Source organism: Ascaphus truei, chromosome 19 (assembly GCF_040206685.1).
Source record: "Ascaphus truei isolate aAscTru1 chromosome 19, aAscTru1.hap1, whole genome shotgun sequence".
In the NCBI taxonomy this organism is placed as follows: Eukaryota; Metazoa; Chordata; class Amphibia; order Anura; family Ascaphidae; genus Ascaphus; species Ascaphus truei.
Window position 1 is genome coordinate 27,061,373 of NC_134501.1, and position 23,099 is coordinate 27,084,471.

General features: G+C 45.5%; 1 protein-coding gene across 1 annotated transcript in view; it reads left to right on the forward strand.

Moving 5' to 3' along the window:
* The window catches only part of LOC142470094 (11-beta-hydroxysteroid dehydrogenase type 2-like), a 34,843-nt gene extending 21,210 nt beyond the window's left edge, over positions 1 to 13,633 (forward strand). Inside the window, exon 4 of the mRNA XM_075577031.1 lies at positions 8,277 to 13,633. Within this exon, the coding sequence (XP_075433146.1) occupies positions 8,277 to 8,638 (362 nt within the window). The 3' untranslated portion in view covers positions 8,639 to 13,633. The remainder of the gene's footprint in view (positions 1 to 8,276) is intronic.
* The last annotated feature ends 9,466 nt before the right edge of the window (positions 13,634 to 23,099 follow it).

Here is a 23,099-nt window from a genome sequence, read left to right on the forward strand (position 1 = left end):
CATTAAAGGTTACACAAATCACTGGGTTGAACTGAACGAGTCCGAGATATAATAAAGTATATTTATTCCTTTGGATAGGTGAACACACGAATAATACAGTAACAAACAAGAAGTACACTTACTTTGGGGTTGGGGAATGAGAAGTATATAGCATAGCAATTCTCTCGCAATCAGGTAGCATTCAGATGATAAATTGAAGACAAAGGATACAGGGTGGACATCAGTTTATAAACCTTTTGTGCCCTATCCTTAACATTGAGTACCGTGGATTGGTTCTCAATTATCTCTAGCCACTCGTTAACGTGGGAACACTTTTTGACACATGCCCCCCCAGCTAGTTGGTATATGCGCAGTAGAGCTCTGGGGTCCCATTTCTATAACCCCTCCTCTATATCAGGAATGCCAGTCAGTCTACCAAGCGGAGTACCTGGCAGGAAATCCTTTGTTGTGAGGTGTGAAATGGAACACTTGAAGACTGCTCTGGTTTGAGTAGTCTCCACCCTCATGCAAACAGTGGAGGTGGCAAAATCCTTTGAAACATACTCAGGTCCTAGACATTGGCCATATGCTACCCTGGTATGCAAAGGAATTTCCTCTGGGTTTTACACATACCTTGAAATACAGTATGTTGGATAAAACATGAACATATTAAAATATCCGGTTCCTTTGGGTCCAGCAGGTCCAAACTTCCCAGTTCTCAATGCCGGAATTGGGACACCCTAGGGTCCAATTTGCGACCTGCTACGACCTGGGAAACCGGAGATACACAAATACACTTAAAACCTTTTCACATTTTAATACATAAATCTCCGTTGTAAATTAAATCACGGTTTTTCACTAAATCCCCATTGAAAACAACGGGCTTCGCCGCCATAGACTTTCAATGGCAAACCGCCGCCGTTGGCGGCTATGGGAATCCCCGCCATAGACTTTCAACGGGGCGATGCCGCCGTTGAAGTCAATGGAGTTTTTCCGCCGTAGCCGGTCAATGGGTTTTGGCCGCCATTGGAGTCTATGGGAAAAGTCCCGAACCTTCAAGGGGGTCCATACTCCGTCGGGTTGGCCCAAGCGGGTCAAGGATGGTTCTGCAGCGATGCCGGAGCAGTGGCTACAGATACCCCAAACCCCGATCCGCTGGGCCCTCTGGAACCGGAGCTATGGATTACCAATATTCAGCTTTTCACACTTAGCCGTTTTCCTGAGCTGTTTCTGCCGCCGCCATTGGAACCTATGGCGCGGCCCGCTCTTCTCGGTTCGACCCTTATCGGGGGTCCAGGATACGGGGACCCGGTTGTGGTCGAGTGGGGGGAGGTCTAGGAACTAGGGACAGAAAGAATTTTGTTTCTAGGGGCCCTAGAACTGTTTATTCCCACGCCACTTGTCGTTGAACTTGACTTGTAAGTGATCAAAGCTCTCCTATTGAAAATGTATCCGCTTTGCGGTTAAGCGGTTTGGACGGCAGCCAACTCGTTCCTGGAAAGCTCTCTCGAGGATTTCTCCATTGAAGTCAGTGAGCCCATTGACTTTCAATGGGAAACCGCCGCTCTCCCTCTCGGACGCCATCTGCTGGTCTTCTCAGGAAACAGGACCCAAACAGCAAGATTCACCATTAGAAAGCATTGAGCCCTAATGGCGGCCTATGGGAACCTGCAAAATGGTGCCTGAAAAGGCGGGAAAGTTACACAAAGGGCTATAATCACTATACAACTATTAACCCTTGTGCTCCCGGATGGATCCCAGTGTGTGTGTGCTGCAGACCAGATGTTACAATAAAACAGGGGGAACAGGGGAATACACATTTACATGTCATAACAGGGGTTAAATCACAGTTCTGGGTATGAGCCCAGTTAACCCTTTGTCTCCCTGGTGAGGTCAGGGGATGGCCAAATGGGGTGTAACCCCTTTAATCCCGGGCCACCCCCTTTCTCCCTCTACACTGATTAACAAAGGAATCTATGGCTAAAACAAGCAGAAAAACCCCCCCAGAGATGTAGATGCTATAATGTAGGGTGAGAAAGTGGTGTTTGAAGACATGGAAGGGTAATAAAACGGTGACAGGAACAGCATGGAGGGGGAAGATGATTCTGTGGGGGGGGGATAAGGTGTGGATAAGAACATTGGCAGAGAGACAGGCAGGATCATTACAAATGTAACCCTTGTTCCCCCCCCTCCCCCAGACTTATCTGTGGTGTCTAGGGTGCGTGAGGGCAGATTACATGCAGAGTGGTGGTGCATACCTGCGTGGAACAGGAGGGCCTGAGCTTCCCGCGGTGTTATGGGGGGAGACAGGACCAGGCTTCTGGGGTATTGGCCTCCATGGTATCTTAGTGGTGGTGCAGCGCCTCCATCTTCTATAGCTCCCAGGGATATGGGAGAGGACCCGTATAGAAGAACCACCCTGGTCCAGGGGTGAATGCTCCAAATCACACAGTCTTTGGTAAAAGCCACAAGGTCTTTATTGTACTCACAGCTTATTAGAGCAGCACAGAGCAGCAGTAGTACACAGCAAAACACTTCCTTCACAGTGTACAGGATCTGTCTCCTTCTCCTCTCCTTCCCTCCAAATAGTTCTCCTCAGGATGGTCTGAAGGGGGGTCTTTGCTCCCTGCCTCCACCCTCAGCCCATGGCGCTCAGGGTGGGGCTAGCTCTTCACTCACCCCCTAAGCAGGGTGAGGGGCACTGGTCCACCTATAACTCACTAGGCCCTACTCCTCTGGAACCTATGATCTAGCTCACACAGTCTGATTGTCCAGTCAGACACTCCAACACCAACAGAACAGAGAGCCACAGGAACTGCAACTAAGTTTCGTCAGCCCCGCCCCTCATGACATCAACAGAACCTCCCCTCTGCATCAGACCTACAGCAGAGTCAGGCTTGTATCTATCAATCAGGCAGGCTTACAAGGGGGAAAAACCCATGATTACTACTGGGGCCTGTCATTAACAGGACTTACCACAGTAGTAGGAAGATGTTATAGCCCATGCTGTTTACAGGGGGCTACACAAACAATTGTGATAGTGTGTGAGAAACCCCATATCCGCATTAAGGCCTCTTGTTTGGTTTCAAAGAGTCTTATCATTTTTAGTTCAAACGTTTTTTCCGTTCTTGGGTGTGTTTAAACATTCCATTAATAAGTTTGATTTTTAAATCATGTATGGAATGATGTGGTTGTGAGAAATGATGTCCCACAGGTGAGCAGTATCTTCCTTCTTCGTGGTGTTGTATAGACTAGAGTGTCTGTGCATATTCATTCTGCCTTTGCCAATGTAGCAACCTTGGTCACATTTGTTGCACTGAATCATATACACTATATTCCTGGATATGCAGCAGTATGATCCGTTAACATTTGAGTGTTCCATGGTTGTGACTGGCTGTGGGATCATGGCATATATGTTTGCAGAGTTTGCAGCGTTTGTTGTTACACGGTTTTGTGCCATTATCAGTGTCTTTAAGTTTGTTATGAAGTTTTCTGTTGACTAATTTCTGTTTGAGGTTTGGTGGTTGCCGGAATGCAAGAATGGGAGGTTTGGGAAAGATTTCTTTTAATGTCGCATCCTCTGCCAGCATGGGCTGCAGATCTTTGATTATTTTTCGTATTCCCTCTAGGGTAGGGTTGTATGTGGCCACACGTGGTATGCGTGTGGTAGGATTTCTCTCTGTATTGTACCAGGTGTTCTCGTGGGGCTTTTAGTGCAGATGTAGTAGTTCTGGCAATAGTCTTTGGATTGTATCCGTTCTGTCTGAACGATTCGGTCAGGGTGGTGAGATGCCTGTTCCTGTCTTCGGTGTCAGAGCATATGCGGTGGTACCTTATAGCCTGGCTGTGTATGATACCTTGTTTTGTATGAGTGGGATGGAAACTGGAGTTGTGGAGGTAACTGCTTCTGTCTGTTGGTTTCTTGTATACAGATGTGTGTAGTTTGCCATTTTTCAGTGTTACTGTTGTGTCTAGAAAGTTTACTAGGTTTGCTGAATAATCCATTTTGAGTTTAATTGATGGATGGAATGAGTTCAGGGACTTGTGGAATTGTTTTAGGTTTCCTTCACCCTCTGTCCATATTATAAACAGGTCATCAATGTATCTGTAGGGTTTGTGGGGGCATGTAGTTAGGAATCTTTGTTCAAGATTTGCCATGAAAAGATTGGCATATTGCGGTGCCATCTTGGTACCCATTGCAGTCCCCATTAGTTGTAGGTACATTTCCTTGTTGAAGCTGAAGTTGTTGTGTGTGAGGATGTATTCTATCAGTTTGGTAATTACTTCAGCGCTGTATTTCTGATCCAGGAGAGATGTAAGGAATTGCAAGCGTGCCTCAATACCATCCTTGTGGGGGATGTTGCTGTAAAGGGATTCTACATCCATGGTAACTAGCAGCGTGTTGGATGGTAGTTGGTTGATGTTAAGATTATTGAGAGTCTGTGGTATCTTGTATGAAGCTGTTGGTGTTTGACTAGAGGTTTGAGGATATTCTCCACTAAGTCTGATATTTGTTCCGTGAGTGTATCCATATCTGTTACAATAGGTGTGCCGGGATTTTCTAGTTGTGGATTTGGGGAAGCATGTAGAAGATATTAGTTGCTTCAATTGTGGTTGCAGGTGGTTAGGGAGCACCCAAGAACAGAAAACATTTGAACTCAGAATGATAAGACTCTTTGACACAAAAACAAGAGCACTTAATGCGGATATAGGGTTTCTCACACACTATCACAATTGTTTGTAATTATCCTGCCTGCCTCTCTGCCAATGTTCTTATTCACACCTTCTCCCCCTCCCCCCACACAGCATCCCCTTCCCCCTACATGCTGTTACTTCTCACCGTTTTTATTACCCTTCCAATGTCTTCAGATATCCCTTTCTCACCCCACCTTATCTAAATCTGTTTTTTTTGTTTTTTTCTGCTTTCCTAACCTCTGTTTTAGCCATTTATTCCTGTGTTAATCAGTATTGCGACCTGAGGAAGAGAGGAGAACTCTCGAAACTTGTCCTATGACATAAATTGTTAGTCCAAATAAAAAAGGCATCACCTAATACTGAAGAACTCATTTATTCTGCACTATCGCAACTGGACTAACACGTCTATTTATATATATATATATATATATATATATATATATATATATATATATATATATATATATATATATATATATATATATATATACAGTGTTCGACAAACCTATACATTTGCTCGCCCCGGGCGAGTGGATTTAACCCCCGGGCGAGTAAATATTGGCCCAAGCAGCACACGTTTGGTACTAGGTGGCGAGTAGATTTTTTTGTGTGGCGAGTAGATTTTTTGGTGATTTGTCAACCACTATATATATATATATATATATATATATATATATATATATATATATATATATATATATATTTAAAACCAGAGACAGAACATAAAACACAGACAGAGCTCAGTGCATATCCAGTGAAACTCAGACACGGTACAGTGCCTAAATATACATGTACAAATATCTATTAAATAAAATGGTCTTTTAGTTTAACATTTTGGACAAATTGTTGTAAGCCCTTGAGCCAAACTTCACGGCAGACCACGTTTCAAGGGTCCCTACACTAATATAAATTCTTAATAACCTGTGCATTGCCAGGAAGAATGATTTATAATAAATCTGTCAATATTAATTGGCAAAGTTCTAAGTCTGATTGAAGCTTTTATTCACCTGTACATTACCAGGATAAGCACTCTGTAATAGAATTGTCACAATCATACTGCAAGCAAGCAAGTACCCCTGAGAGTGGGGGATGCTACGGAGTGAGCTTTTAACCATTTAAATGTGGGAGGGTGAAGGTTCAATTAGGTAGGAGGAGCCACCCTCCAATCAGCTAAGACTAGCTGAACAAGGTGTCCAGTATGTGTATATATATATATATATATATATATATACTAGCTGAGACACCCGGCGTTGCCCGGGAGTACAATTTCCCGCTCCCTCCTCTCTCTCCACTCCCCCTGTCTGTTTCTCCGCTCCCCCTCTCTGTTTGTGCGTCCCCCCCTTCTGCGCAGCTCCGTTCCCCCCTTACAGTGTTCCACACACACAGGGTCCTGTAAAGCGACACCGGGATGGGGGAAGGCGCGGTGAGGGGGAAGGTGAGCTGCGGTCCGTCTGACGGGGAGAGTGACGGCCACCGGGAGGGGGGAAAGGAGCGCCGAGGTGGAAGGTGAGCTGCGGGTGGGGATCCGGCGGGGGGGTGAGCTGCGTGTGAGGCGCGAGCCACCGGGAACCTTGCAGCAGGGAAGGGGCGGGGCCTGTCCGGCTGACGGGGGAGAGTGATGGACACCGGGAGGGGGGAAGGTGAGCTGCGGGTGGGGAGCCAGCGGGGAGGTGAACTGTGGGTGGGGAGCCGGCGGGGAGGTGAGCTGCGGGTGAGGAGGAGAACAGGAGAGTGGCCGTTGGGTGACGTCATAGAGCCACGCAGACCAATGAGAGGCGTGCGGGAGTGGGCCACGGACCAATCTGATTGGCCAGAGGCTGAGTGACGGACCAATCAGAATGCCCATAAAAACAGCAAACACACACACACACACAAAGAAAAATATGAAGTAGCGCCTACTGTATATTAAACTAGTGTGAATCACTATATTAGCCTGACTAAATTAAAGCTAACACTGACCAATAGGATATTGGAGTGAGTGCACACTAAGTATCTCACAATATAATACTAATAAACAACCAAAAATGTAACAAATAAATAACACCTTAATATAAAAAATGCAAAAAGTGTAAAAAAAAAAAACACAAATGTATAAAAAATATGTTTGAAAAAAACAGTCCCAATACACGGTCCTCCAGAGTCTTGCAGCCTGAATATAAGGATCACCAACCCCACAAAGATAACTGCAAAAAGACAAAGAAAAAAGAGACGCCTGTTTGCAGTATATAAATAAATAAACATATAGCGTGCTGCCGGTCCTCTCGCCGCTGGGCCGGCTCTCCCCAAACTGCGGCCCTCCCTTACCGTGTCTCACGAGCTGCTGGCGCGCGCGGGGCCTACCTCTCATGCCGGTGCACGCCGGAAGCTGAACCCAGCTTGCTTCCGGCACACGTCGATGTCAGAGAGGCCCGCCACGTGCCATCACAAGCTCGGCGTGGGACAGAGTGAGGGAGGCCCACAACTGGGGGAGAGCCAGGGCCCGGAGGAGAGAGGACCGACAGCCAGGGCCCAGCCAGAGGTCGGACGCACCTCTCTGGGCGTGTATGTGTATACCGGTATTACCTCTCTGGGCGTGTATGTGTATACCGGTATTACCTCTCTGGGCGTGTATGTGTATACCGGTATTACCTCTCTGGGCGTGTATGTGTATACCGGTATTACCTCTCTGGACGTGTATGTGTATACCGGTATTACCTCTCTGGGCGTTTATGTGTATACCGGTATTACCTCTCTGAGCGTGTATGTGTACCGGTATTACCTCTCTGGGCAGGTATGTGTATACCGGTATTACCTCTCTTGGCGTGTATGTGTATACCGGTATTACCTCTCTGGGCAGGTATGTGTATACCGGTATTACCTCTCTGGGCGTGTATGTGTACACCGGTATTACCTCTCTGGGTGTGTATGTGTATACCGGTATTACCTCTCTGGGCGCGTATGTGTATACCTGTATTACCTCTCTGGGCGTGTATATGTATACCGGTATTACTTCTCTGGACATTGACCTGACTGGCTTGGGGGGGTCGCGGGATTTCCCAGAGCAGGGAGAGAGAAGGGCTGCTGCTTGGGGGCTGGGCAGCTTCCTCCATCCTGATTGGCTGCTGCTGGGTAAAGCAGCCAATCAAGAGGAGGTGTCAGGAGCCTGTGGGTGGGGCCAAGGAGAGGAGAAAACAGCATGGAGTGGAAAGGTGTGTGTCTCAAGCGTGTTGCACCTTTCACTATTGTGTCCCATATGTTTGGAGAAGCCACCTAGCGACCCTATGGAGCACACAGGGCTTTTTTCAAGGCTGTGTGTCCTACTTAGTCTTCTTTTCTAGTGTAATTAATCACTCCTACTAACGATGGCCATCAACTGCACTTATTCCCTCACCTGCTGTCTGTAAGTCTCCCAACATACCACTTAGATTGTTATCTCCCCGGGGCAGGGATTTCCTTTCCTGTGGTTTGACCTTATTTGTTGCACTTATTGCATTATAATTCCCTGCCCTGTATTGTCTGTCTTGCAAAGCCCCAAGTTCATTGTGGGTGCTATATAACTAAAGATATACATACATACTGTACATACATACATACATACAATTATGTTTTATAATCTTTTCTAGGTGCACACGATAATGTGGCCTACTGGGAACAGCAACATCAGAACCAGTTGGCGAGCCTACCCACCGACCTGCTTCAGGACTACGGGGAAGAGTACATCTCGGAAACCAAGAGTCTGTTCATGAAATATGCCGATACGGCGCGCTCCGATTTCAGCCCCGTCATAGACAGCATCACGGACGCCGTCATATCCGAGAACCCCAAAGTAAAGTACTTCGCAGGCAACGAGTTATGGCTCCTGTACTTTATCGGGAATTACATGCCTCATAGTATCAGCGACAACTTCTTCAAAGGGTTATTTCTGAAGAACAGGATCGTGCCGCGAGCGCTTAGGAAACAACAGAGTCTCAGTGAGCAATATTAAGTACTCAGGCTCGCCACGGCATAGGGAACCCGGGAGGCTGTGTTTCAGGCTAAAACTTCACTTTTTCTTTTGTACCCATAATACAAGTTCACGTATCAAGGCCATTGTGGAGCAAAGGTTTCATCTTGCATCATCAACGTATCGATGCACTTTTGCTCCAGTGTTGCCTCATATGCATCATCTTGTGATTTAGGGAAGTTATAGAACAAACTACGTTGGTGGTCCGTTGTCCGCCTTTAATTCTGCATCGGAAACCCAGTCAGGCTTTGGGGTGCGGTACACTTCCCTTCTTAGATGTGTCGGTTTCATGAAACCAGCAGAACATACTTCAGTGGATACGTACATTGCCTCCATGTTTCTGTTATATGCATTTCTGAACATGAGTGGCTATTTATTAACGGACACCGTCCTATAAATCAGTAAAATATTTGCACTAAGAGCCTCGGTTTTGCAGCAGAGAGAGATCGATAAATAACTCTGAGTGTTTAAGTTGTATTGTAACCTTGCTCACAGCCGCGTGGGATGAAAGGAGTGGTTATACGAAGCGACAAAGGGAGTTAGGGACACTCCGGAGCAGTTACATTACACACATATAATTGAATGTATACATTTCGGAGTCTCAGACTTGACATTTCTGCTCCCCTCATTTCAGCATAAAAAGAAAACGGACCTGAAATTACCTTTTTTTTTTTCCTATTAAGTGGATGCAAAGAGAAAAATAAATCATTTAGATGTATTTTTATTAAGGGTAACACACAGCCACCCCAAGTTTGTGTAGGGACTTTTCTGGCACCAATTCCTTTGAAATGGAAAATCCGCGGTTTTGTTGATCAAATTCTTGTGATTCTGGTGTTTAAGGCAGCAGTTCTGATCTAAATGTCACCATCTCGTTTATAAATGATTTTGTACGAAATGAACGCGAAGAGAGATCAAAGTCTTATTTTATTTTTTACCTGTGACATCCTATTGAATGGTAGCTTGCAAAGTCAGGATGCCGTATCCGTATTTGTAACGGGCCGATCTTAGCTGGAAATGCCAATTGATCTAAAAACAAAAACCACACATTTTTCGAGTGTACCTTTCTGGGTCAACATTCCCGACACCAGAATAATGGGATGCTGAAGAAGATACATGGCAGGTGTCTGAGGTCCTGAATCGGTGTGGTGAGCCGCTGGTGAATGATGCACTAACTTTCACTTACATCCACAAAAGAGAACTCCGTCTGCTTTACCCAACTCCTTAGCATGTTGAGTAGACCAGGAGTGGCTAACTCCAGTCTTCGAGGGCCAAAAACAGGTTGAAATAAACGCGACTCATCTCTGGGAACCCCCTGCTAGCGGAGATACAGACCTCCGTAGTAGGTGCCGGTAGCCTCTCCGGCTTAGCTAGCTGGGGTTGAAAGTTAAAGCTCTCGCGTCACACGGGAGCCAATAGGAAGCCTGACCGGATGACGTGACAGCTTCCTATTGGCCCGCAGGGCGTGGGAGCTTTGAAACGTCGCCTTAATGTGAACCATGCTACCCAACCGGAGAGGCTACAGGCACCCCATACCGAGGTCAGTATCTCCGGAAGTATCTCAAAGCTGAAATTAACTGGGTTCTGTCGGGAGACCCCCCTCTTCAATCCGGTGTCATTCGTTTTTTACACAAATGTTTAAAAGAAAAAGGCGATTGGCTTGCCACCGTAATAGACATTGGGAAGACGTGTCTTGTAACGATGCTTTCCATCCTACGGCCATGATGAGTCAACGGCAGTGACATGTTTAAGGCGCTTATTCTAGGTGATGGATAACTGTCTCTTGAAGCTCAGATCCTTTACCCAATTACATAATTGAAGGGAATTGGGGGAAAAAAATACTTTTGAATATTTCCCCCGGATTAAAACATTTTCACGTCTATTTAGAAACACAGTATTTTTTTTTTTAAATAGTTTTTATATTCTTATCAAAGTGAAGTATTACTTCTGTAGAGAATACATGTACAAATGTGTTATTGGTAAATATTTGTTTTGCCTGTAGGTTTTTTTTTGCCCACAAACCTTATGGGACCTGTGTAGTGTACCTATTTTCACACATCAAATGTTGGCAGGTCTGTATCGCTCATTAAATGGTTTGTGAATCTCGAGCACTAATAATAATAAAAAAAAGCATCTTTGTTTGGACGAAGTATAGTTTAAAAGGAGGAATTTGGTACAAAATGAAAACCAGTTTCTTTCCTCCTTACGAGAAGGGGAAATAAATGGGACATTTATCCTTTGTAAAGATTATTTGTATTGTTGGAATGAGAGCTCGAGTTTTTACGAGCTGCAGAGTATATATTTTTTAATTAACTGCATTCCGTGTAGGTTTCTATTCTCTGCGAATATGATGTGTTTGTTTTAAAAACGTTTTATTTTTACATCGAATTGAAGCAGGGGGGGCTCAGGAGCTGTACCCCCATTCAATTTCAGCTCCGGGGACCGCCCTGCTTCCTGAGGTCCAGACCAAGGTGTGGGCGCCGGGATCTCTCTGCAGAGTTTAAAGCTCCCGCGTCACATGGGCCAACAGGAAGTTGCACCGAGTGACATCACAGCTTCCTTATGGTGCGGGAGGTTTGAAACGCCGCCATTACGTGAACCAGCTACCGGCGTCCCCTACGGAAGTAAGTTTCTCCGGAAGCAGGGGGTCCACAGAGCTGAAATTAACGGGGTCCAACTACGGAGACCTCCTGCTTCAGTCCTGGGTAAAGAAAATGAAAAAAAGGGGGTAAAACCATCCGGCTTGGATTGTCACTTTATTTCATAGTTTAACACGATTACCACAAAGTGCAATTAACCACAACATTAACAATGAACCTAATAAATATTATTCTATTATTTACCCATTTATTTACCCATTTTCTTCAGATAACATATCAAGACGTAAAGCTCAGAACTGCTGCTTTAAAGCACCACCTAGTAGAAAACAAAGAAAGACGTCATTATTTGATCAATGATTTATATAATCAGCAAAAAATAATCATTAATTGTATAATATGTAATAAGTGTGTTTAAGAGATTTTGTATGTATTTTTCCTAACCTCGTTGAAAACCTTCCCCCCCCCCCCACACCCCCCCCCACACAAGATGTCAGTCAGTTTCCTAGAGATAAAGGTTTCTATTTTTTTCATACGACCAACAGATTACCTCGGGGATCAGCCCTACACCCCTCCCAAACCGTTAAAAATAAAAAGTCGATGTTCTTGTTATTTATTTTATATAACGTTGGAGGAACGTTGAATTTGTTACGCAGCCCCCGGAAGGACGCTCCTCCCCGTGTATGTCAGGCAATAATTCACAGACCATGTGGCATTAACTAGTTATTAGCACCTAGATCAGGGGCGGCTAACTCCAGTCCTCAGGGGCCACCAACAGGTCAGAGTTTCGGGCTATCCCTGCTTCAGCATTGCTGGCTCAATCAGTGGCTCAGTCAAAGATGGAGCCACTGATTGAGCCACCTGTGCTGAAGCAGGGATATCCTTAAAACCGAACCTGCTGCTGGTCCTTGAGGACTGGAGTTGGCCTCCCCTGACCTAGAAGGATAATCGGAACGTCCAGAGAGCTTTAGCATTGGCGTTAAAGACACAGTCTACCCCAAAACCCCCACCGGAGAGGAACCATGCTACCCAAAACTTAGGGAACCACCCGATTGCCAAGAAATGTCATTTTCTTCCTTTACAAGTACAAAATAAAGATGGCTGTGTGGTCACCCAAGCAGAAGCTCCAATGTCATCAGCCTACGATGTCACAGCTTTCTATTGGCCCCCAGTGAGGTTGTCCATAGTATCCATTTTGTTTCTCGTCTTGCAATGATGAGGTTGCTTAACTATGCAATCCCTCTGTTGACCAAGTATTGTATTGTATTGTATTGTATGTCTTTATTTATATAGCGCCATTAGTGTACATAGCGCTTCCAAGTGAACGGATATACATAATATGACAAAAGGAGATGGTGGACAGCTTATCCGTTCACTTTGTCAAGAGGGATTGCATAGTTAATTAACCCCAAATTTACAAGAGGAGGCAAAAATGCTCCTCTGACAGCGAAGGGGTTAATAAAACCTGCATTGCTAGTGTAGGTGGCAGTGTTTGTAGGCTAGAATTTGTTGGCTAATCCTCCCCTCATGAAATAGATAAAGGACTTAGGCAGCGGTTCCCGACCGTTATTACATTGTGCTCCCCCTGCTAGAAAATATTCGTCCCGCGAACCCCTAGTGAATAAACCTTATTGGCGACCCCTCAGACTGTCGCTAACACTGTGTGACCGATCCCAGGCAGTATAGTGTCCTGAGCTCATGGAGGGGGGACAGGCTTAATAATCCCCCAAACTGCCCCTCAGTGTGTGCAGGCAGCATGGGGGGTACAGCTGTCACTCACTGCGGGAGCTTCCAAAGTCACGGCCCACAATGCCTCGCTGCTGTAGGTGCAAAGCACTGTGCGGAGCGACTTTGGATCTCCTGCTGTAAATGACAGCGACACCCCTACACTAAGGTGCAGTTTGGGGCCTTACTAAGTGCGCAGTCCCCACACCGGCTCAGGACTGCGCTACACTGCCTGGGAACCGCCATTGCAGATTTGTTTTGGCAAACCCATTGGAGACCCCACGCTGTTCCCCCGTTGGGAACTGCTGGGCTAAGTTACACTAGTTGTAAATTGGTTGGTGGAACAATAGTTTGCTAGTGAAAAGTCGTTATAAGTAAGTAACATCCGTTTCTAGGTCTCATCTGGTCCACGGTTAAGCCGTTATATTACTGCGAGAGCATCCAATGTCATTGTAAGCGACCCCCCCCACCCCCTCCTCCTCTCCAACACTCAGGGCATTACATGAGACTGTTACTGTGATCATTACACCGCCTCTGTATTCACATTTCAGTTTAAACAGAAAAGTAAAAAACATTCTGAGCATTTTATGTAAATACTGACATTTTTTTTGTACCGCTTCACATGACTTGGCAATTGCAATTAAAGTTTTGATTCAAAGTGTGCTTGGTTTTCTCACGAATGTTGTTGTTTTGTTTTAGTGTTTTTGTAGACGTGAATCCGTTACTACAATTGTGTTGCACGGGTTTACTAAGCTGTGCTAAGCCTTACCCCAGCAAGTTTGTCCCAAGATTTCTTCTCCATAATGTACTAAAGAGTTGTGGGTTTTTTACCTCCACTTTTCCCTGTTATAAGTTTTTTTTTTCCCACTTGTGTTTTTTTTATCCTTTAAGTCTTGGTCCCGGGCCTTGGTGCCTTCACCCGCGCTGAGGCGTGCGGAGGCTGTGGGAAGCGGGTGCTTTCCTTGGCCATGGTCGACAGGCCGTGGGGGGGCGTTCCTAGGGGCGTCACGGAGCTGGTTCACCCTCATTGGGACGAAACGCTCACGTGACCTGCGTGTGGCGCCAAGAAATCCGTTTCAACGGATTTCTTGCACAACGCGCGCCCCCTCCTGCCTCCGCCCACACGGTCTATGGGCGCGATCACTGCCCTAAGGCAGTCTGATCGCGCCCCGTGCGGACGCCTCCGCGCGGCCTCCCACACCATGGGCTCAGCCTTACGTCCCTGATGAGTCTCTGACGTTTGTTTTTCATGCAAACTTTGTAAACACTTGAGGCTTTTGGGGGCTTTTTTATAATTTTAACGAAAAATGAAACATAAGAAAAAACCAGCTAGGAAATAGACATAAACCGTGTCGCTAATCTGCTATGAAGGTCACTCAATGTCAGTTTTGGGGTAAATGAAAGCACCTTACAGCTCATTCAAATACACGGCTGTATTCCGTCAGGGAATTATAATACAATAAGGGCATCAGTGTCGCACAATAAGAAAGGAATTGCCTGCCCCGGAGAGCTTGCAATCTAAGCGGTATGTTGGGAGACCGAGACAGCAGGTGAGGGAATAAGTGCAGTTGTTGGTAGGAGTGACTCTGGGTGTGGGGCAGTAGTCATGAATCCAGGCCAGGGGAGCGCAATCTTTTCCCCCTGCGCCCCCCTGTCGGCTCTCCCTCCACTCCTCGCGCCCCCTTCCATGCCTCGGCTCTGACGTGGCTCACGTGACCCCGAAGCCGGCTGAGCCAAGGGAAGTGAAGTTACAGAGGCCTTCGCCGCTCCCTCCAGAATTTAATTTAAATGCCTTCGGGAAGATCACGGGGCCCCCCACCCCCCGCAGAGAATCTCGCATCCCCCCAGTTTGCGCACCCCTGATCCAGGCTATTGGGACACTTCGTTTAAGCGGTGAGTTGTAAGGTTTGTCTTGAAGGTGGAGAGAGAAGGTGCTGAGCATATTCTGTGTGAGGGACTTTCACAGGTAAGGGGCAGTGAAGGGAAAAGGGTTGAAGGCAAAAGAGAACAGTAGAGGTGAAAGGGGCAGAAAGGAGACAGTTATGGGCAGAGCGCAGCAGACGAGCAGAGTTTCATCGTGAAATCCATGGCACGCAAATCAACTCCTATAGCGCAACCCAATTTATCTACTTAACATTCTGCCGGTCGTAATATTTTGATGACACAAACTTCTATCAAACCATTTGTATACAGCCTACAGGGGAAAATGAAGTCAGCCGCCTTCAGGTTGGGAAACAGACGACGGTTTGAGGAAAACCACTGATCACTCTCATAAACCGATTTTAATGTTTTCACATCACAGAATAAAAATAAATAAAGAAGATTGCAAGATTTCATATTGCGCACGACCGAGGAAAGGGTCAAAACACAGCTGGGTTTTGTGGGGGAAAAGTATTTAACATGTTTTTTTCGTTATCAAAATCTCCACTTCTTTAAAATTAGATTTTATTACCAAAAAATAAAAGAAAAATGACATGTTTCAGGCCAATTCCTTTGGGGGAAGTTATATGCATTTGAATGTAGACCGCTAACACAAAGCTGTTTGCCGAAATAAAAACTTACTATTGTTTCTCAGATACATGGTCACATTACAAACAGCTGTTTTAAAACCCCGACAGCTGCTATTTTATGGTTCGCTGCCTGATTCTCACGCTTTAATAAGCGATTCATACTTCTACCATTTTTCCTAGAATTTTATATATATCAGTAAGCAAAGAAACCCCAGTGCACGTCCAATGACAATTTATTTGATTGATTTCTATATGCTTTTTTTTCTCATAACAAGTATTATTTAGTTGAATCTTTTGACCAAAAAATTTGAAGCCTGTAACCCCGTCACGGTTGACGATAGATCATATCATGGGACACGTGACGTACAGTATGCACTGTCTAAGGGGTTACATTTCAGGTAGGGTGACCAGATGTCCCGGTTTAGTCGGGACTGTCCCGTTTTTTTAATCCCATTGGCCGCGACCGGCAAGCTCCGATCCTGAATGCGCAACCTTCAAACGGCGATCGCGCATGCGCAGTTGGCAAGCGCTCTTCGCAAATGTGCAGTCGGCGAACGCTGACTGCGTATGCGTGACATTTGTCCGGGACAAATATGGTAACCCTAATTTCAGGAGCATTATATGTGTGCACGGTGTCAGCTACAGTGCAGTTAAAACTAAAATGCCCTATTTGTGAAAATGTAAAAAAATTCAAGATTTTTTTTTTATTATATATATATATATATATATATATATATATATATATATATATATATATATTATAAAAAAAAACAGTGGTGTGTGTGTGTATATATATATATATATATATATATATATATATATATATATATATATGAAAAGAGAAAAAAGAAAACAGGCGCACACCTAGTGCATTAACATAATAACAAGTGTTTATAGAACATTAAAATCAACAAATGCCCACTCACAAAAGTACTAATTAAAATAGCAGATATGAGATTGGCTCTCATGTGCCAGAAGTGCCGTCCGATCAGGGTAATGGCGTCCGCTCGCGTCTCTCATCCATGCAGTCAGATACCGGAAGTGACGTCTCTCCAGATCGGCGCCTCAGCACAGGAAGTCCCTCTGGGAACCAGCAACAGCCACACCAGTTCTCAGTGCCAGCAATACAACACAGGGGAGCAGGAACCAAAGTTCTTACAGCAACAGAAGATCATGGGCAAGTGACGGCTTCTCTCAAACCACGCCCTACGCGTTTCGTCATCGATGATGACTTCATCAGGGGTTACCCATTGGATGCCCACTCGCAATATTTATAGGGAGGCAATTTGCATATATTAATTGATCAATTAAACTGATAATGAACCAGAATTAGCAGCATACATCCACCGTTAGCGGTTTTCTGTCGCCTTTTTCACCCACCATAACTTAAAATGTATATGGTAACCCCAGCCTAGAAATACTGCAAAGCAAGTATAAACCAACCTCACACTGATGATACCCATCAAGGTTGAAACATGTCTGTGAGTGGTTTAAACTGGCTTTGCTAGTCCCATGCTGTGTTTAAAAGCTGTGTGAACGGCGATACATCAGCTTAAATGGGCTCCATGTGAATGGATATTCCAGGCAAAAGGTGACACATTGTGTGCTCATTTGCATGTCATCTCCCAGAATCCCTTTCTGCAGTGGGAGCACTGTATGCGAGGTGATAATGGTGAAAGGCAGGGTTGCAGACCTGTCTAAGACATGTGAATGTGCTCACAAGTGATATTCTTTATTGGATATATATATACCGTATTTCCTCGATTGTAAGGCGCACCATCGGTTTGGCCCTTACAATCGAGGAAAATTACTTTTTCACTTTCCATGTTTCAGATGAGGTCCCATATCAGCGGAGGATGAAGCGGGCGGCGGCGACAGGAGAGGTCCCACATCTGCAGATGGTTGAAGATGGACAGCGGGCGGGAGTGCGGTGGCGGCGGCTGGACAGGTTCCAAGTCTGCAGGTGAATGAAGATAAGAAGACAGTGGGGGGGCGTGCGGTGGGGGCGGCAGGAGATCAGAATAGCAGGAGAGCTGAGAAGGAGCAGAGCGGCATAGGGGAACGGCTGGGGAGGTGCACACTGTAACACCGGATGTTGACCGGTGTCTGACTTCCGGTTACAGTGTGCACCTCCCAAGCCGTTCCCATGTGCCGCTCTGCTCCTGCTATTATGATCGCCTGCCGCACCCACCGCACGCCCGCCCACCGTCATCTTATCTTCATTCACCTGCAGACTTGGGACCAGTCCTGCCGTACTCCCGCCACTCATCCGCTGCAAACCAGGCACACTCCCGCCACCCGCTTCATCCTCTGCTGGCATGGGACTTCTCCTGAAACATGGTAAGTGAAAAGATGGGGTTAGTACTGTAGACACTTTGTTTTATTATTATTTTTTTTAATACATCGACGCACCGCGATTTGAGACATGTGAAAGTCAGAAAAAAGGTGCGTCTTACAATTGAGGAAATAGGGTGTGTGTATATATATATATATATATATATATATATATATATATATATATATATAGCAAGGAACAGTGAGTACTCCGTCAGGTCAATCAATAGGGTGGGTGCAAATCCTATATAATAAATAGGCAATACGATACCGTGTTGACGAATATCAAAGGCAGCACTCGATAAAGGTCCCGCACGCGGACTGAAACGTTGGAATGATGTCTTGTTAATTACAATATATTTTTGGACCAACCTTTGGAGTGCTGCCTTTGATATTCGTCAACACGGTATCGTATTGCGCATATATATATATATATATATATATATATATATATATATATATATATATATATACAGGTATATATATATATATATATATATATTTATATATTTATTGTTCGTCCTCCCTCCCTCTCTCTATTATCTCCACCGTTCTCCCAGGGGAGGAAATCTCTCAATGATTACTGTGACTACCTGTGTGTGCTTGGTCCCGCTGATAAAATAGAAGCGGGATGGTTGAGTTTAAGCTAAAACAGGCCACACACCTCTCAAACAATTACAATTAGATATACACAATCTTAGTGAGTTCAAAACCCAGAACCACACTATTATATTGTTATATATTTAATTGTGTCAACTAGAAAGCTACTGGGAAAAGTGACCAGCTTGGGGGACCATTGGATTTCCCTGAGCAGGGGGAGAGCAGGGCTGCTGTTGCTATGGGGCTGGTAAGAGTGCTCAAGTACAAGGCTGGTAATGATAATTAAAGTCCAGAACCATAGGTATAGGTGCATCAATATTTGACATGAAGAATGAGTATATCCATAAAGCAATTAACATGACCAATAATCCCTGAAAACTGGGGGTACCTGGAATAACCACCCACTCTCAATTTCATTGGGAATGTCCGTATAGCATGAAAATATGGTACTCACAGTCACCTCCTTTGTCTGGGTAGACGTGCTGCTGCTGAGAGAATCCGGATAGAAGCAAAAAAGTAGAGCACAGCCAAAGCAGGAGCGAGGAGAGGATCCATGTCATGGGAGAGGGGGTTTGGCCCGGTATTAAAGGGGTTACACCCCATTTGGCCACCCCCTGCTCACTTGGGAAGCAAGGGATTAACTGGACTGCGGTCCAGTAATGTGGTTTTACTCTGCTTCAGTACCCAAATGTGTATTCCCCTTTAAATATGTATTGTTCCCATTCCAGTGTCTGCATCAACACATACACTAGGATTGATGCGGGAGGGAAAGGGTTAATGTTAATTCAGTGTTTATAGCCCTTTGTTCCAGTTTCCCGCTTTTTCAGGCTCCATTTTGCAGCTCTCCATAGGTCGCCATTGCAGCCCAATGCAACCTTATGGAGATTCCGGCGATTTGGGCCCGTTTCGGTAGAAGACCTGCAGATGGCGCTCGAGAGGAGGAGCGGCGGTTCCCCATTGTAAGTCAATGGAGCCATTCATTTCAATGGGGATTCCTCGATGCCAACCTCCAGGAACGGGTTGGCAGCCATCCAAACCGCAGACCGCAAGAGCAGAAACATTTTCTGAAAGAGAGCTTTGATCACACTGAGTTTAAGTTCAAACACAATTGGCGTGGGAAACTTAGGTTCTAGGGCACCCAGAAATAAAATTCTTTGTGCCCCTAGACCCTAGGAACCCCCACACTCGACCACCACCGGGTCCGGGAATGAGGGACCCCCGTAAAGGGTCGCGCTCGCCACGAGGGTCGTGCCATTGACTCTAATGGTGGAGCGGAGGTCCCATTGAATCCAATGGCGGCGCCGGCCATATTTATTCCAATGGGGGAAAAGCCGCGTGGCGTTAAAACGGCCAAGTCCGAAAGTGTAAAATGTGTAAGCCCATATCTCCGGTTCTGTGAGGACCAGAGGGTTGGGATTTGGGTCGCATGTAGTACTGTTCTGGCATCACTGCATGGCCATTCCCAGCCCTCTCCGATCAACCAGACGGAGTATTGGCAAATGTGAAAAATTGTGGGTTTCCTATAGACTTCAATGGCGGAGTTGCTCCATTGAAAGCCTATAGCAGCGGAGCCCATTGACTTCAAGGGCGGAGTTTCTCCATTGAAAGCCTATAGCAGCGGAGCCCGTTGATTTCAATGGGAGAGTGAAAAGCAGAGATTTATTTTAGCTATGGTGGAGAATCCTGCATTAAAGTTAATGGGGGATTTTAACTGTTTTTTGTATCTCCGGTTCTGGGGTTCGTGGAAGGCTGAAACTTGGCCACTATTGCAAAGGTCTTCCGGCATGAGGACCTGGCAAATTTCAGCCCGCTCAGACCCACAGAACGGATTATTTTAATATGTGAAGATATTAAAGAATGAATTGTATTTTGGGTCTGGTAGCAAAACCCAGAGACCATATGGTATGCTAATGCTCAGGGAGGGAGACAAGTGGTCTACAATAAACCCCTGATCAAAGGCGTCCCCGCCCTGCTTGTGTAGGCTAGCACAAAAGAAAGCAGAACGTGGGTACTTTATGATAAGTGTTGTGTTTCACACTTTGGGACAAAGGCTTTCCTGTCCAAACCAGACTTTAAGACGCCAGTCTTGTGGGAGGGGGGCTAAGGAAATAAGCCCCGGATTAGAATAATATCCGCACAGTGGGCAGGTATTACGTTGCCCCTCAGGTGAGGTGGCCAGGAGGGATTGTGTGCAGATAATTGTTCTCCAATGACGTGCACTCAATGCCAGGGTATAGGAGTGGAACTCCATATAAACGAGTGTAAGCTCTATACTCAGTGTCTTCGTGTCTTTTCGTGACGTCTTCATCTGAACCGGTATTGTGGAAGAAATTGCCAATCCTGTATCCTGATTGCTTTCTTGTCTAACCATTAAGTGCTAATTCTTGTCTGTTATTTGTATATCTTGTGTGTTCACCTTCTTTAAGGAATAAACTACATTTATCATATCTAAGTCGTGTTCAATTCAACCCAGATATTTTGGTGTATATTATATCCTGTCACAAGTTACCGTGACAATCCATTCATGCAAAATTTCTTTAATGGAGTATGCAAAGCACGGAGGGTTATTCCGACGCGTTTCAAACTATAAGTTCTTTGACAAAGAACTTATTTAGGTGTAGGTATAGGGCAGTTATGATAAGACAGAGAGTGTGGGTGAAAGAGAGAGACAGAGAGAGAGTGGGTGTGGGTGTGGGTGGGTGACTGATTCTTGGGTGATTGACTGACACTTGGGTGGGTGGGTGACTATGACTGGCTGTGGGTTGGTGTCTGTATTCATTAACACACACTCAGACACTCACATACACACGGGGGAAATCGGACCGGGGGGGGGAAATCGGAGCGGGGGGGAGGAATCAGAGCAGGGGGGGAAATCGGAGGCATGGAGGCAAGGCGGAAGCAAGGGAGGCATGGAACAGTACTTACCACTTGCTCCATGCAGGAAGAGGTGGGCCTCGCTTTGCCAGCTCGTATAGAGCTTGGTGCGGGCCAAAAAAAAAATCCTGGCAGCGTGCTAGCACGGGCCAGCCAATCATGACAGGGGGAGTTTTTTTTTTCCTTCACAGAGAAGCGCATGCTGCTTGGCAGATCGCGAGTGCGCAAAATCTTGTCACCCCGTGGTGACCGGGCGACGGGATTTATCGAGGGGTACGGCCATGCAGGGGGCCTGGGCGGCCGGGCCCCCTGACTCACGGGGTCCGGGACACCAGTACCTGCTGTCCCCCCCCTGTTGGCGGCCCTGGGTGAGAGGGGTATGTGTGTGTGTGCCTCGATTGCATCGCACCTTTCACCAGTGTGTGTTCAGTATTTTTGGACATATCTACTGCTATATTCTTTTTTTTTTTTTTTTTTTTTTTATAACTTGTGTTTTATTGGTAAAAGCATACATAATTGTACAATACAAAATATGAACTTAGAATGGCTACTTGTGTACATTGGACATAGATATAGTATTGTAGATCGTTCAGGAATATTGGTGTATATGATAGAATCATATGGCTTTTCGGTCCCTACTCGGCCATATGGTGTATAAGCAAATCATATAGTAAGAGCAATAATAAAAATAATAATCAGGGTTAAATTACAATAGAGATATGTATATATATATATGTAAAATAATTAAAAAAAAAAAAAAAAACCTCTTGAAGGGAAAGGGAGGGAGGGTGTGGAGAGGGGTTATGAGGGGGAGGGGGGGGGGAAAGGAAAGGAGAATCGGTCTTTGAGTTGGTCTTGAGGGCATATAAAAGTTTTATTCCTTCTCCGGCAGTTGTGAATCTGTTTGTCTATGTTGACTCCCCCAGAAGAGAACGCATTTGCTGATATTAATGCCAGATTGTGGTGCTCTCAATCCCCGGGATATCTGTCTGTGCCAACCATGGCGTCCAGACTTTTAGAAAATTGTCGCCAGTGTCGTTAACTAGACTGGTTAACTTTTCCATCTGGCAGATGAACCAAATGCGATTTCGAATCTTTGGGATGTTTGGTATATCAGGGCTTTTCCACAATGCTGCGATCTCGCATCTCGTTGCGAGAGCAAAATGTGCTATTAGCTTGGAATTTGCTTTTGATAGGCCCGGCAGTGGTCTGTTTAGCAAGAACAGCCACGGGTCAGGGGGGATTGTGAGGTCAAAAACCCTCTGGATCCAATTTCTGATTTCGTCCCAGATCGGGAATAATTTTGGGCAAGACCACAGCATGTGCAACAAATCCGCTGATCCTCCACACTGCTTGGGGCATAGTGGGGAGGATCCTTGTATATATTTAGATAAATTCAGTGGGGTGAGGTACCACCTCATGAGGACCTTATATGCATTCTCTTTTAGGGTGGTACATATGGAGCTTTTGGCGGAGGCCAAATAGATGGCGCTCCATTCCTCATCTTCTAGGGTTTCCCCTAGGTCTGTTTCCCATTTAGTCCTATATGTAGGGACTTGTTGTTTGGGGTCAGCAGAACCGATTACCTCTCCGTAAATTGTTGATATAAGTCCCTTTGTGTCGGCGTCATTCCGACAGAGCTTTTCGAATTTCGTCAAAGGGGGATATGGGGCAAATTTGTTATAAAATGCTCTGACCTGGAGGTATTTAAAGAATTCAGAGTGAGGTATTTCGTTTTCTAATCTCAATTGATCGAAGGTCTTGATTTTCTGGTTGTCTCCTTCCAGGTCTTTTATTCGTGAATAG